The sequence below is a fragment of the Vulpes lagopus genome, chromosome 3 (genome assembly GCF_018345385.1).
Source record: "Vulpes lagopus strain Blue_001 chromosome 3, ASM1834538v1, whole genome shotgun sequence".
Lineage (NCBI taxonomy): Eukaryota > Metazoa > Chordata > Mammalia > Carnivora > Canidae > Vulpes > Vulpes lagopus.
The window spans coordinates 15,502,120-15,518,531 of NC_054826.1; the positions used below are offsets into that span (position 1 = coordinate 15,502,120).

The window sequence follows — 16,412 nt, forward strand, 5'->3', positions numbered from 1 at the left end:
AAAGAGAAAATTGGATTTGAGACAGTTAGGTTTCTCTATCAATTTTGTAGCATCTGAAATATAAATAATTCTCTCTAGGTCTGCATTTCATGCCCAGAGAAGTAAGAATAATAATGGTTCTACTTCCAGTTATGGGGTAAATGAGTCATGGGATGAAAGGTACACCACAGGGAAAATAGTCAATAGAATTTAATAGTGTTGTGTGGTGACAGATGGTAACTATACTTGGGATGAGTACAGCATAAGATACAGAGTTGTCAGATCATTATGTTGTGCACCTGAAACTAATGTAACATTGTGTGTCAACTATACTTCAGTTGAAAAATGGTAAAAAAAAATTCTTTATATTTGGGAGGATATGAAATGAAATTGGAAATGGAAAACACCTACCACAATGCCTAACATCTATACTAGATCTAGATACTCAATAAATATTATTTCAACTTTTTTTCTGCCTCTTATTTAGGATAATGACTACTATCATGCCTATCCTATAAGAGGCATGTTGTAGCTACTTGTTTATTACATGAGAGTATACCAGTGAGGCAAATGTAAAGTATTATTTTAGGTTGAATCTTACGAATTTGTTCATCTTGAGAAGGTCACCCTGGGTAATATGATCCTCATCTTTGTGATTTCAGAAGTTCTCTTTCATTACTTTGAGCAGTTTTTTAGAAATTGTTTCATACTAACTGAGATTACATTTTGATTTTATAAATCAAGGTACCAGTTTATCCTGAAGAAAAAGAGCAAAATAACTTATACTGGCAACTGTACATGATGCATCATTTTGATGGGCTGATACACGCAGATGAAGATCAAATTTATAAGTCAGATTTCTCATTGATAATCAGAAATTAGACATTACCAAAAGAACCTTCAAGTCAATCTAATATTTGATATGTTTTACTTCTCTGATCTAGAGATTTTATCTGTAGCTGTGTTAGGTTCAGTTAAATTCTCTCCTCTTCCTCTTCCACAAGTACATGGGGGAACCATATTGTCCAATGATATTTTCCAGTGCTGTTACAACTACAAAAGATTTTAAAGTTACAATATTTGTGTATTCTTCTATTGTTACAGCAAATCTCTATTCTGAATAAGGTTAATTAATGTATCCAAGATTATTGTCTACCTGAAGTGTAAAAAATTTAAATAGGTAAATTGTGAGTTTTAAGAAATAATCTATGTTCTTTGTTAATTTTGTCTTATAAGCGAGTTTCCATAGGTGGCTAATTTTATCCTTTTTTTAAAATATTTTATTTATTTACTTATTTGACAGAGAGAGAGCAAAGGAGAGCAAACACAAGCAGGGGAGCGGCAGGCAGAGGGAGAAGCAGGCTCCCTGCTGAGCAGGAAGCCCAATGTGGGGCTTGATCCTAGGACCCTGGGATCATGACCTGAACCAAAGGCAGATTACTCAACTGACTGAGCCTCCCAGGTGCCCCTAATTATATCCTTTTATATTAAATCTCACTAGTTTTTTAGAGAGTTATATTTTCTATTTGTCCCAAATTTTAGAGACATTCTTTATTTGGGCCCTCTTGTGCACTAAATGTACTTTGCTGATTAGGTCAACATCAAACATTAACATTAGGTCAGCATCAAATTTTGTTTTGAAAAACACAACAGAGATTTTTAAATATCTTATTGGATATTTATTTTCATACAATATTTTATAATGCATTGTGGTGCCCTTTTATTGGCCTGTGACCTTAACCATATCATAGACTTATAACTTTAGAAATGAAAAAGAATCTTAGATATCAGTTAATTCTTTTTTGGCATATGGGGGTCATTAAATCATGTATTCAGAGGTTTGTTTAGGGTTTTACAGCTAGGTAGTGGCAACTTACCAGTAGATTCTAGGTCTGCTCACTTTTACTTCATTCCTCTTTTTTTTTTTTTTAACTTCATTCCTCTTTTAACCTAGTGTCATTAAACCACACATTTTCCTTATACTCCTTCCCTTCCCTCAGGGTCCTTAGGAAATATATTGTTTCTCATAATGCAACGGATTTTGTCATTTTCTGGCCACCTCAGCAGCATTTTCCTTGATGAAAATTTGGCTTCCGTTGCCTAGAAATTGAGGCATCCAATCTGATAGCTGAAGGCTGTTGTGTAAATCAATGTCAAAAATGTGAAGACATGAAGTCCCAAGAAAAGAATGCCGCCCAATGTTTTAACCATCAGAGAAATTTAGAACGATCTGGAGATTTTGTTTCAGATAGTAAATCTTGAGAATTATGATAGGATCTTCAAAGAAGAGGGTTGATCATCTCTTGTTATCCTGGAAGAAAATAAATTGTCAATGTCCTCCAGCCAGAGACCATAGGATTACACACCCATAGTTGAATAATAAATAATACTTTACTTTTACCTCACTGGTATACTCTCATGTAATAAACAAGTAGCTACAACATGCCTCTTATAGGATAGGCATGATAGTAGGCATCATCCTAAATAAGAGACAGAAAAAAAGTTGTGCTTATTAACTCGTGTCCAACAAGAGAAAACATGCCATGGGGAATTGTGGGTCATTCAGTAAGAGGGTGTTAAAAAGGACTTAAACATCTAGGTATGTGTTAGGTGTTTTTTGAAGAGGGTTTGAGGAAGCAATGCTTTGCTCTGAACTGGACCATGCCAAGAAGCATAGGGAACTCTATGACTGGGTATCTTAATAAATCTTATCTAGGAAGTAGACAGAATGAGACAAAGCCATAATTGGTAAAAAAATAAATAAATAAATAAAAAGCAGCAAACACTTATATTGGCCACAATAGGGGCATTTTTGGTCATTTTTGTGTTTTGGACAGTACTGTTTTGGTCTGAATACAGACATGATTACAGAGGAATTTTGTTTTTGTCTTGGTTTGTCAGGGTCACAGAGTGGCCTTGTCTGGTGTTGGTGTGCTATGAAATTGATTATGTTCAGCAGGAGAATGCCAAGGCCTAGTTGTGAGTGCTGGGCCAACTCCTGGGAACACCAAGGCCTGATGGGGCCAGGTCAGTGCCGAGCCCTCAGCAGCTGCTTTTCTTTCTCTCAAATGGAAGTAAATTTGCTTGGCTTTTCAAATGTGGTTGATAACACAGACTAGATCTTTGCTTTTCCAGTAAAAGAACAGTGAAGACCACTAAGCACAGAATCTATAGGTATACAGACCCTTATTTACGTTTCCGAAATTCAAGGATATCTTTATTCATTTGGTGGCAAAACTTAACCAGAAATGCTGTCATGCTTTGTTTAGTCTTTATTTCTCCAATTGAAATGTTTTGCTGCAGAAATCAACTGTGTTTGATTACGTACATGTGCTTCTGGTGGGAGTGTTATACCTTTTTTGGACCTGATTTGGGGGGGGGGTCTGTATTTGAATTTAAAGACAGTGTCTAATATTTGCTAAGTATTGAATTACTTTTAAAATAAGGGCATTAGTACTATGGTCATTGAGCTTATGGATTGTGTAATTAATATGACCTGTTATTTTAAATTAGGAAGCAGTGATAATAACAATAAAAATTGTCACTTGTCACTTAACTATACGCCAGGAATTATGCTAAACATTTACATGCAGTATCTCCCTTACCTCGCAAACTAACTCTTTTGAGGTAGAACCTGTCACTCTCCCTCTTTTCAAGACTAGAAACTGAGACTTATATAATTGCCCAGAGTTCAGTGGCTTGTAAATGGACAAGGAATCTAACCCAGAGAATCTTTCTCCAGAGCTTGCGGTATCCTCATTTCCATTGTGGAATACAAGCAGCTTATCTCCTTTATGTGCTTTCTCCAGCTGGTTCAGGGTCATTTTGGTGGGAAGCACATGGGTCATTTCATCTGTTGTATCCTGCCTTATCTGGACCTTCCAGAAAGGCCCACATCAAAGATTGCAGCAAAAGAACACCATAGTGATAGGAATCAGGCGTGTTGCATGGAAAATTGGAGGCGAAGTTGAGTTGTTGTTGAATGACCTGGTCCCAGATGTAAATTACTTTAGAGCTCAGGATGAAGAATATCACTGGGCTCCCACGGTTTAATTATTTATTGTATTATTCATTGATCTTATCCTAAAGTCAGCCCACCTCTTCTTTCCTGCAGGAAAAGAAGATGGCTTCTATAAGGTGGCCATCATGAAATTAGTCATGGTATCCAGAAACATTTAGTAGGAAGACAAATATAACAAACCAAGGGGCAAAAATAAGCTTTCCTTTGCTTTTTCCTCTTTTCCCTTGTTGTTTACTTTCCCCACACCCCTTCTCCTTTCTCTTTTTCTTTCTCTCTCTCTCTGGCTTCCTCTCTGTCTTCTCATACTTTTCAATCTGTACATTCCTGGCTAATATATGCTGTCTTCATCATCTTCTTTCTGTCTAATTTCTTGCACATAGTCATCTTTTTTTTTCCTTTCTTTTTTTCTACATGTTTTCTCATTTGCTCTCATTCTTCACTCACTGTTCTCTTTTCTGGTTATGCAGCATACAGGAAATCTGAAGTGTCCTACGCATACGAAACTGCAGACATGACTTTGTACTTGTTTATTTGTAGTAAACTATTTGACAATGAAATAAGTGTTTGCTGTTCTTCGACCATTATATCCGTAAATGCCTCTATTTTGCTCATATCAGAATTGCCTTATTAATATGTCATGCATTTCAAAGGAAGTGGATTATGATTTTATTTTTCTGTGGCCTTTGTGTAATAAACAGTTTACTAAAGGTCATTTGCCTACTACATCGAGGGTGACAGAGCAGGATACAGATATTCCCTGGTTATTCACTGGCTAGACTTCAGGCATTCAAAGGAACAGCAGATCCAGTGCAAAATCCAGAGGGAGGGAGAGAGGAATGGAACTACCTGAAGGTGACAGAGCAACAGCTTCAGAATTCAGAACAGTAGTCTTTAGACTATTAATAGATATCCATAGTCTGACAATGGCTGTATGTCAAATGGCTCCTGAGAAAGATAAGAGGAAAATAAGGATGGGGTAGGGAAGAGAGAAGGGGGAAAAAAACCAGAAAGAAGGACGCAAAGATAGAAGAGGTGCAAGATGTAGCCAGAGCTGTCCATATGGCACAGTAGGGACAATGACGGCAGCTAAGATAAGGTAGCAAAAAAAAAAAAAAAAAAAAAAAAGACCAGGTAGCAGCATTGGTGGCCAACAGTGTCAGGTTTTTAAGGAAAGGAGGAAGCAGAAATGACTCAGGAGGAGAAGATAGCACTCCTCTATCCTTAGGATGTGGAAAGAGCCATTTGGATTTCAGTTGCTTCAAATACTATTACTGTATGATGCCGGGAAACACAGTCAACAGACTGTGATGCCAGATGGTTCTGGAGTTTGCCCTAAGTAAATAGAATCAGTGGACATAGTTGACATAATTTTTAACTACTTTTATTATATATTGATTCAACCTAAGAATTGAGGTATTATTAAGAGTATAAAATATTTTGAGAACAAATATCAGGAGAGCTTTGGCAAAATTGTGAGCTGTGTCAGCTATACAAGAGTTGTATTCTTATGATAACATGTAGTATGTAGTGTGCTGAGTAAGGTCTCTGGGCAACAGTGGCCTTGTGGCGACTCGCCTCACCCCACCACCCTACCATAGCAACCACACGCTAAGTACCATTTTTTTTAAGATGTTGTTTATTTATTAATAAGAGACAGAGAGAGGCAGAGACACAGGCAGAGGGAGAAGCAGGCCCCCCACAGGGAGCCCGATGTGGGACTGGATCCCAGGACCCTGGGGTCACTACCTGAGCTGAAGGCAGACGCTCAACCACTGGGCCACGCAGGCATCCCCCAAGTACCATTACTACAGATCAGGAAGAAACGTTATATCCTTGTAATCAAGTAGCTACCTTATTCCTGATCAAATAGATAAAAGAGGACAATCTGGTGTCAATAAGCTTGCTATACTTCAGGGATATATAATGTTTGGGCTGCTGTTATCTAAAGGACCCTGATAGGAACATGTTGAAGGTTTTGGGAAGATTTTGAAATCATTTGAGAGATGATAGCTTTGTCCTATGACAACATTTATTTTGTCTATCAATTTTGCATATCATTCTTGAATACCATATAACCCGATATCCTTCATTTTGTAAGAAAAATATAAGTGACCCACAAATAAGGACATTTTTTAAAAAAGCAAACTTTATTAACACAATTTTTTCCCCTGCACCTATTATTATGTGCTTACTCTGTGGCAGGCATGCTACCAAGCAATTCTCATACACTCCTCTAATGTTTACAAAAGCTCTTCAAGAGAGATATAGATATCGTTATCTATCTAGAGATGAGGCGTTGGGAACTCAGGGAGGGTAAGCAGCTTGCCAGAGGTTGCACAGCTAGTAAGGGGCAGAGGCAAGATTCCAATGCAGATGTCCCTGGCTCCAAACTTTGTTTTCCTCTGAGCTATCTCTGTCATTGTGTGGGACAACAACTGGACCAGAGTGACCTCCAGAACTACCAAGGGAAAGCTTGATTGTGTTTATTAGGCTTTATTTGAGAAGGTGTAGATAGATGATTTTTGTAAACTTTCCATTGTAAAAAGGTTAACATTAAGTCTTAAAGTTTACTAATGTTAGATTGCACCTCTCTTGGCTAGAATATGTTACCATCATCCATAGACTGCCTTGATAACTAAGGTATTAGAGTGTAATTCTGTAAAATAAATTGAAGGCTTTTTTTTAGATCTAAGGTTGAAATAAATTTTATTGCTGTGCTTTGTTTAATTTAATCAAAAGTTGTGTTTTCTTTCAACATTTCATGTATCTTCAAGTATTGATTTATATTTACTTAAGAATCTTTATAAGGCATCATCTGTTAAGCTCCAATCTTTTTATGTGATTATTAAAAGATGTTTCTAGAAGTATTTTCATGGCATTTTGAGTTCAAGTCAAGTTCTGGAGTTTTGCTCTATGTATACATAATGAAAATAATTATGCTCTCTATGGAACATTATAATTTACTTTTTTTATCTTTATGTTTCAAAATTCAGGTCCCAAGTCATTTGCAAAGGCATTTTCCAGTGGCTATCTAATTGGAGAAATTCTGCACAAGTTTGAACTTCAGGGAGATTTTTCGGAATTTTCAGAAAGCAGGTTGGTGAGATAAGTTCTTTCCTACTAAGGGTCAATGCCTTTGGCATCTGGATGGCTTTAGCTCCCAAAGTTAACTTTAAAGGATAGTGAGCCACAAGATTCTTTCCAAACTTGAACCAGCCAACCATACCATTGACATGGACATCACCTGTACTTGCTTCATTGTCCCAGGAGAACAAAGGAGAGAAACTGATATGGCTGTAGCAAGACCTCCTCTCTAGATGGGACCCATTGTTATATCTCCTATATTTCTGAAATCTTAGGCCAAATCACTTCTTATTTTGTTAATTGGTTCTTCTTTCTTTTAAGAGAAATGAAGCAACTTATAGTATCCTGGCCAAAGAAAACCCTGTAATATTTTTTGTTTGTAGCAGCTACATTGAGATCTAATTCACCAATTGCAATTGACCAGCTTAAAGCACACAATTCAGTGGTGGTAAGCATATTTACATATTCAGTATATTCACAACCATCACCACTAACCACCTGGCCGCTGGTACCCACTAATCTATTTTCTGTCTCTGTGGATTTGCCTATTATACACATTTTGTATCAATGGGATCTTACACTATCTGTATTTTGTGTTGGCTCCTTCCACTTAGGATAATGTTTTCAAGGTGTATCTGTATTGTAGCATGTGTTGGTGCCACTTTTTTAAGATTTTGTTTATTTATTAAGAGAGAGACACACACACAGAGAGGCAGAGACATAGGCAGAGGAGAAGCAGGCTTCCTCTGGGGAGCCTGATGTGGGACTGAATCCCAGAACTCCGGGATCACGCTCTGAGCCAAAGGCAGATGCTCAACCACTGAGCCACCCAGATGCCTTGCTTCTGAATTTCTATTTATTTGCTGAGTAATTTCTATTGGATATACCACATTTCATTTACCAATTTACTAATTTGTGGATAGTTATTGGTTATTGTGAACAGTGCTATGGGCATTGTGTTTTTACATGGAAATGTTTTCATTCCTCTTGGGTATAGACCTGGGAGTGGAATTGTTGGGTTGCATGATCTGTGTTTACAATTTTGAGGAACACCCAAATGGCTTTCCAAAGTGCCCATATCATTTATTTCATGCTAGTAATGTATGAAGGTTACCATTTTTCTACATCCTCATCAATATTTGTTATTGTCTTTGATTATAGTTGCCTAGTCACTATGAAGCAGTATCTCTTGGGATTTGGTTTGCATTTCCCTAATGAGTAATGATAGTGAGCATCTTTTCATGTGCTTATTAGTCATTTGTATAGCTTCACTCGCAAAATGTTGTGCAATCCTTTCCTATTTTATTTTTTATAGCAGTTTCAGATTGCCCAGAGATTTCCTATTAACCCCTTGCCCTGACACATTCATAGCCCCCTGCATTATCTACTCCCTGACCAGAGTGGTGCATTTGTTACTTTGGTGAACATGATATATAATGATACATGTTGACTCAAAGTATATAGTTGACATTAGGGTTCATTTTTGGGATTGCGCATTCTATGGGTTTGGACAACTGTAGAATGACTTGTATCTACCATTATAGTATCATACATAGTATTTTCACTGCCTTAAATCCTCTATGCTCTACCAATTCATCTTCCCTTACCCCAACCCTGGCAACCACTGATTTTTTTCTATCTTTGTAGTTTTGCCTTTTCTAGAATCTCATATAGTTGGAACTTTTGGCTTCTTTCACTTAGAAATAATGTATTTAAATTTCCTCCATGTCTTTTCATGGCTTGGTAGCTCATTTCTTTTTAGCACTGAATAATATTTCAATGTCTGGTTTATTACCTGCTGATGGACATCTTGGTTGCTTCCAGGTTTTAGCAATTATAAATAAAGCTGCTGTAAACATCCACATGCAGGTTTTGTGTGGACATAAAATTTCAACTCCTTTGCATAAATTTCAACTCCTTTGCCTCCTTTGATCTGGGGGCATGATTGTTGGATCATACGGTAATAGTATTTTAAGTCTGAAACCACCAAACTGGCTTCCAAAGTGGCTATACCATTTTGCATTCCTCCCAGCAATGAATGAGAGTTCTTGTTACTTTACATCATCACCAGCATTTAATGTTGTCATTGTTTTAGATTTTGGCCATCCTAGTAGGAGTTGTTTTAAATGACAGTTCTTGAAAGTTGCAGAATATGTTTGCATGTGCACTCTTTGTGCTCCAAAGATTGTCCCTGGCCCATAGCTGACTGCAATTATGTTTCTCTACAGAATAAATGAATGATGTCAGAAAGCATACCTGTTTAGCCATAGAAAACTTAAAGCACCATACTGACCAGATGACGTCTATAGTATTTCAGGTATACTAAGCTGACTTTTGTCAGCAGTGCCATAGAGGCCCTTTGTGTTAAATAGAAAAAGGGGAACTCATCTGGATGGATCTGTGAAGACACACACCTCTGAACATAGAGGCCTTGTGTAAAGGAAAGGCCTTTTTGTATGCAACAGCCTTGCATCAGGGAGAAGGCTTGGCAAGCTGAGCACAGGGTAAATTCACACCCTTGCCTCACCTTTGGACAGGGGTGTGCCCTGAGTAACATCATGTGTAATGGCCCTGCTTTTCACCCACTGCAAAGAACTAACTTTGTCACTGCATTCCTTAAAGTGAGAAGAGGAACCTCCTTGTTCTGACGACCAAATTCCATTCCTCTTGAATTCTTGGAACAAAACATGATTTTTCCAGGGATACATGGTCTTTTAAAGAAGGATCAGTAAATCCATGGATATGACCTTTGTAGTAGTGTACTTTGTGGGGAAAAGGATCCTTCCTTGTCAAAGCCTATTTTTTTAGCAGATGTCTAATGCTCAGGCTCATGATTTGGGGATTTTGTCTACTATTTTTACCTTTTTCTTTTTAGTCTAAAATATAAATGATGCTTGTAACTGAAGTTATTTTCCTTAGAAATTCTTAATTCTGAGAACTCATCTAACTCTGAAATAATTATGTTTTAGGGTATGTGCAGTACATCTCAAAGGGTGAAAAATGAGCAGATTAATTAAAAGAATAAAGAGTAAAGGAGCATGGATATTCCTGGGGAACAGCTTCTACTTACCTTGTAAAATATGTACCCTTACCAGGTGGCAAGAAGGAGAGAAGATAGGTAATCTTTGGGCAAATAAGAATTACAAGTATCAGATAGTTAAAATAATTTAAATAATCTTAAGAATGGGAGCACCTGGGTGACTCAGTTAAGTGTCAGACTCTTGATTTTGGCTCAGGTTATGATCTCTTGGTCATGGGATCCAGCCATGCATTGGGCTCTGTGCTCAGTGGGGAGGCTGCTTGGGATTCTGTTTCTCTCTCTCTCTCTCTCTCTCTCTCTCTCTCTCCCTCTGCCCCTCGCCTGCCATGCTCACTCTCTCCCCCCCTCCAATAAATAAATAAATCTAAAAAAATATAAAATAATCCTAAGAATGTTTTATAACTTAGAGAAATCACAAAAAAGTATGATTTTTCCTCTGTGTCCTAGAACAGAAATAAACAAAAAAATAAAAACTAATCAGCTAAGCTAAGAATCATGGCAACCAAAATATGAGACACAAAAGTTTCATCTCCTAAACCAATAACTAGAATGCTAAAATCATCATGAACAAACATGTCACATGAATTGCCATGAACTTATTAATTTGCTTTTTACGTTATGTATGACAGATAGCATTGCTTGTATGAGAAAAATAATACTGTGATCAGATTTGCCTCAAAAGAGATTTTGTTCTTGATTATTATCCTTCCACCTTTTATGAAAGGGAAAACCCTTCCATGCTCAAATTACCAGTGGCATGTTTTTGTCCAGTCAACAAAGCAAAGCAAAAAAAAAAAAAAAGATAACCTCCTTCCTCTCCCCATGCCCACTCACTACCCTCTATGCAACATTACACACAAAATCTGGGAATTTACTATAAGAAAAATGAGTCATCAAATGCTAAAAACAAACACTGCACATAAAAAGAAGACTTTTTCCAGAATGCATTCCTTATTCCCTCCGAGGTAATCATTTACATCATATACTCTGTCTCCAGAGCAAGGATGTCTTCATGGTTTTTCTGTTACAAAAACAACTGTTGATTATCATGCTATACTGATCAAGCACATGCTGTAACAAGAGTGGACTTCCACCAATTTACATGCCAATTATGTTCTAACAATTTTGATTGCTTGGAAATCTGGACTGTGTATATTAAAAACCTCCAGAGAGAAGTACTGTTATACCTGGTACTTCCACCAGTTCATAAGAACTGTTTTAAACCCTAAATGTGTGACTGTTCCTTCATACTAACAGGTTTACACTGCATTCATAGGGCGATGTAAAACGAGACGAGAGGAAGTGGTCTCCATTTTTATCGGGTGCAGGGCTATGTTCTGATAAAATTTGGAAATGGATAGTGTTTCCTTTTGGATTTTCCCTCCAGAATTTTGATGCCCTTAATCTCTGTAGCCCAAGGTTATGACCAATTCCAAAGCTCTGACAAGTGACTCTCTGGCCATCTTTTCAAACATGTGTGATGGGCAAGACTCGGGACTTTGTGGATAGGGAGGGCATGAAAGAATAACTGTGATGGAAGGGCAAGAGGGAGTGTCAGGTGCCTGTTCAGGGAAGGCAGGCACAAGTCACTGATCTCATTGGCCCTTTACAACCATACTTTTCAAACACGGTCAGCATTACTCTCATCATTTTAGGCAGATATGTGTTATGTCAAACTGTAAGGGCACTTGTGAGGAAGCAAACTGCAAACCTGGACATAAGAAGACCTAAAAGAAATGTTTACTTTTATTGTGAGCTTTCCTGTAGCATTCATTATTTCTTCTCATCCCCTCTGAAACCTGTTTCTCTTTTATTAATTTAAAATATTTTATTCAAAGTTTGTTGATGTAGTTTGATATGCCAAGTATACTTTACCAAATATTTCTGTTAAAACAATAATATTAAACAGAGGAAATAGGATAGTAAATTACACCAGTTAACTGGAAGAGGAATTCAAGTTGTTGTGTCACTATTTTTGTTGACATTGGCTTTCCTGTGATATTGACTCTTTATTCATATTTCGAAATTATTCATGTAGTCCTTCAGCCCCACCTCCTTTTGTACTGTGGGTTTTTAATTTTTAGAACATGGGCACTTTTAGGCTAGATTTTAGGAGGGTCACAAACATCTAAAAATGGCATACACATTTTGTGTATGTGCACGAGTGTGTTTTCTTTCCTGTGGTACAGGTTCCATGGTGTTCCACAGCAGTATCTGTGATACAAAACAAAAAACAAAAGAGCAATCCCTTGAGAAACAGTATATTAGCAGTAGTATATAAAGTTTAAGTGTTAAGCAACCTCTGCAAACTTATAAAATTTAACTGAGGTCATGAATATCATTGTATCTCACCCAAATAATTTTATAGTTCAAAATGAAGTTACCAAGTGAATAATCCTATGAATAGAAATTCTACCCAGTATGTGCCAACCCCCTTCTTTTCTAAGCTATTATTTTTTTGTGGGGGAGAAGGGTGGGACTTTCACTTATATCTGAGTATATTCAGTATATTTTTTCCCTGAAAATTGTCACTGCATGTTAGGAAGTTAAAGTAAGGAGGAAATAGGCTAAGGGTTAAAATTGATATTTGCTTCTAGTTGGAATACAGAGGCACAAGAATTGAAAATGCATCCAGTATCTCTTTTGCCTTCCTGGCCACTGGATTCAGAGGCTTATTTATCAATTTGTCACTTATTATTTACTCATTTGTCCCCCCTCACCCCACAGTGAAACTCTCAGGGCCAGGGACTACATCCTATTCATTTTTGTAAGACTTTAATAAACATTAAAATTTCATTGTGACTCAAAAATAACTTAAAATTAGAAAGTCTTTACTGATTCTTAAACTTTAAAGTGAAGATTATATAATCAGTGTGATTTCATGCTTATATTATTTAATTAAATATTTCTGACAGTGCCTGAGAGGATTGTTGTTAAAGTCATCAATGCAATATTTAGGGCTATGTTTTGACTCCAGTATAATATCATTTAAAGAAATGGAAATTTAAATTACAATTTTGCCTTCTGAGTAAAGTATTTTTCAAAACCATAGTTGTTTTTCCATTTTGTAGAAGATACTTAGGTATCTGTTTTTGTATTGACCTCTTGTGAAAATTCTACAAGCAGAAAAAAAGTATATTTAAGCAGAAAAGTGTATAAAATGAGTTTTAGTTTCACCATTGAAGAGAAATAAACATATGGCGTTCAGGACAGTAGAGAATCTTACTACATTTACATGACTGAGTGGCTTTAGAGAGGCATGGTATTTTGAAAAGAACCTGGGATAACTCATAATATTTGATCGTGATAATACCTCTGATATTTGTTGTTTTTAATTCAATGCCAGTGTCTAATTTTGTAAACTATTTTAATGCCTAGAGTTTCAAATGCCAAACTTAATAATTTTTCTCGCTTGGAGCCGACACTTCACCTTCTGGGTGTGCAGTTTGATCAGAATGTGGTCCACAACATCATAACAGAAAAGCCTGGGGCGGCAACCAAACTCTTGTATCAGTTGTACATTGTTCTTCAGAAAAAGAAGAAAAGTGGACTGACTGGAATAGAAATGCAAACTATGCAACCCCTGGCAAACGTCAGATACCAAAGTATGAAAAGTGAGGCTTTTCGAGATGTAAGTATGCAAAGAAACAGAAATATAACACAGTGTGAGAAAAATGACAGTGACATTGCCTTCACAAAGAAGCCCCATTGGGTGTCTACGTGTCTTATGGATGTAATTGGCCAAATCTGGATTTTGTTTTTATATTAATATTTTCAATTCATTGATCCATTTTTGATGTCTCACTCCATCTAATACACATCGCCAATAGTATATCAAACTCTGTTTGTTCCTAATGCCTTGCTCCTCTCTTCATTTCTGCTCCTGTCACATCTGCTCAGCTGCTTGCAAGAACGACTGTAGCAGCCTACTAACATGTCTCCTGGTCTTCCGGCTTTCTGCCAGAGGCCAATGGACTGCTAGATGAATCTTTCCTAAATTCCACTTGTACTAGGTTCTTTTGCTCAGAAAACTTCCATTTTATGTGTATCCTGTCTCCAATCTGGAGTGATAGTCAAGATCTTTCATTCAATGGTCTTTCTGTGTTTCTTCATGGTCCTCATCATGAAGTCTTTGTTTTTTCTACATTGGTCAGCAGCCTGTCCTTGAATACCTCTTGTATATTTCCACTCTTCCCTCCCTTTCACCCAAGCTCACACTTCGCCTCTCTCCTCTTCCTGCAAACGTTTCTCCCTCCACTGGTGTACAACCTTGCCAGCACACATGGATTCTTCCTGTGGGATTCCTAGGGCCTGGGCGATTCTTGCTCTCTGGTATTAACCTCTTGCTGCTGATAGTGTTGGTCAGCTTTCATGATTTATCTGTCATATGGCCTCACAAGTTTTTTAGTTTCTCAAATTTAAGGAATATGCCTGGTGCAATGTTTTGAACATTGCAAATACTCATTAAATGTGTTTTAATTAATTGATACTACTTTTTAGTTGACAATTATCTCCAGCTCCTGTGCTATTTCTTATAGCAAGTGAAGTACATTAGTTTTCCAGGCCTCTAGGATAATGGGGAGTGCCTCGCTGATCCAATGCGTTAAATAGAAAAGGAAATAATTGAATGTTTAAGTTGAATTTCTGAAGACATGATGACATAATGGATGTGAGGGCCATCTCCACTTTCAGATTTATCTGTTCGTAGCAGATGTCCTTATGACATCTGGTAGCAGATTGAGCCCAGCACCATGCAAAGCTGGAAATGAGATTAGATTTACCACAGAAGAACTTGGTATTGCACTCTGCCTCTTTGACTTGCAAGTTGAGTAACTCTGGTCCAATCCCTGAAACACTCTCAGTCTCTGTTTCCCCGGCTGTTAAAACAAGATTGGTTATCTCTACCTCCCTCAGGGTTTGGCTTTTTTTTTTTTTTTTTTTTTTAGTTTTAAGGAAGCAATATACAAGAAAATTCTTTGAAAAGGCACAAGTGTGTTGTGTAGTTGAGACCAGCCAGAAACCATTGTGTTTAATGTTGGCCATGGTGACCTTCCAGAGTCAGTCATTCATTCATTGATTAAATATTGACTGGGCTCCTATTTTATGCCAGGCAATCACACAATGATCAACACAAGAAAAATACCAACTCCCCATTTTCAGGAGAGAAAAATATTTCAGTGGGGTAGCATGGAATGTGGTGAGTTGCAGAGTAACTTGAAATGAAGCAGACTTGGGCTTAAACTATTCATTCAAGAAATGTGGAGGGAGAATAGAAGAGAAGAGAAGAAGAGAAAAACAGTGGCTGCAGAAGAGAAGCTCATGAGAAATGTGAGGTTATTTGTTTCCTTTATGGACATAGAGGAAACAGGCAGGATGAGAATAAGAATCAATGGCAGCAGATGACTGGTGTGAGAACCAAGTGAAACCAAGTCCTCTAGGGAAGAAAGGAGGATGCAACTGATGGTTTAGGTGGAGGAGGAGGTATCTTAGGGAAGAACTAGATATGTCTTTTTCTTTGCTATCAGATGGAGGAAAATACAGGTGTCTTACATAATAATATTAATGATGACTAAAATTTATTGGTCATACATTAGTGAGGTGCAAAGCCCTGTTCCAGGTAGTGTGTATACATTGTCTACTTTGATCTTCACAGCAGCCTTATGAGATGGGTGCTTTTCTTATTCCCACTTTACAGATGATGAAACTAAGGTGCAGAGAGTTAAGTGACTTGCCCAACTTACTCAGGGGGTAAAGCTGCAGCAAACCTAGACAATGTGACTCTAGAAGCCACACAGTTAACTGTAAGCTGTATTCTATCTCAGTGGCTGTTTCCTAGGTTGGGGGGAGGATAATAATTAAGCCAAAGATGCAGATACATATTAGAGTAGGAAAGTAGGATGTTCAAGGACTTTATATTTTTGTTGCCTCTGTGAGGATGGAGGCCAGGCCATTTTTAATGTTGAGAAGAGCAGGAAGGTAGGAACATTTGCTGAAAGGTCCTGAAATGATCTGCAAAAGTGCCAGGATCTGCTGAGGCTATTTTAGAAGAGTAGGACCAAAAATGGTTTGAATAACAGTTCCATCTGAAAAAAAAAAAAAACAATTTCGTAAGTCTTTAGATTTCGAGGAGATTACTTTTGGATATAAAAGTCTTAGTTAAATACATCAGCCATATTGCTCTGTGCCTCATTTTATAATCATATTTGAGGTTCATTTTCTTATGCTGTTAGATTCTCATTTCCAGTGGCCTGAAGGTTTAATGGTTCTTCACTTCTTACTTGGAAGCAG

The 16,412-nt window shown here is 37.3% G+C and overlaps 1 protein-coding gene across 2 annotated transcripts in view; it reads left to right on the forward strand.

Moving 5' to 3' along the window:
- The window catches only part of SPEF2 (sperm flagellar 2), a 169,895-nt gene that overhangs the window by 4,550 nt on the left and 148,933 nt on the right, over window positions 1-16,412 (forward strand). For both annotated transcript variants that reach the window (XM_041749489.1, XM_041749490.1), the window contains exons 2-3: window positions 6,994-7,096; window positions 13,503-13,755. In XM_041749489.1, the coding sequence (XP_041605423.1) occupies window positions 6,994-7,096; window positions 13,503-13,755 (356 nt within the window). The remainder of the gene's footprint in view (window positions 1-6,993; window positions 7,097-13,502; window positions 13,756-16,412) is intronic.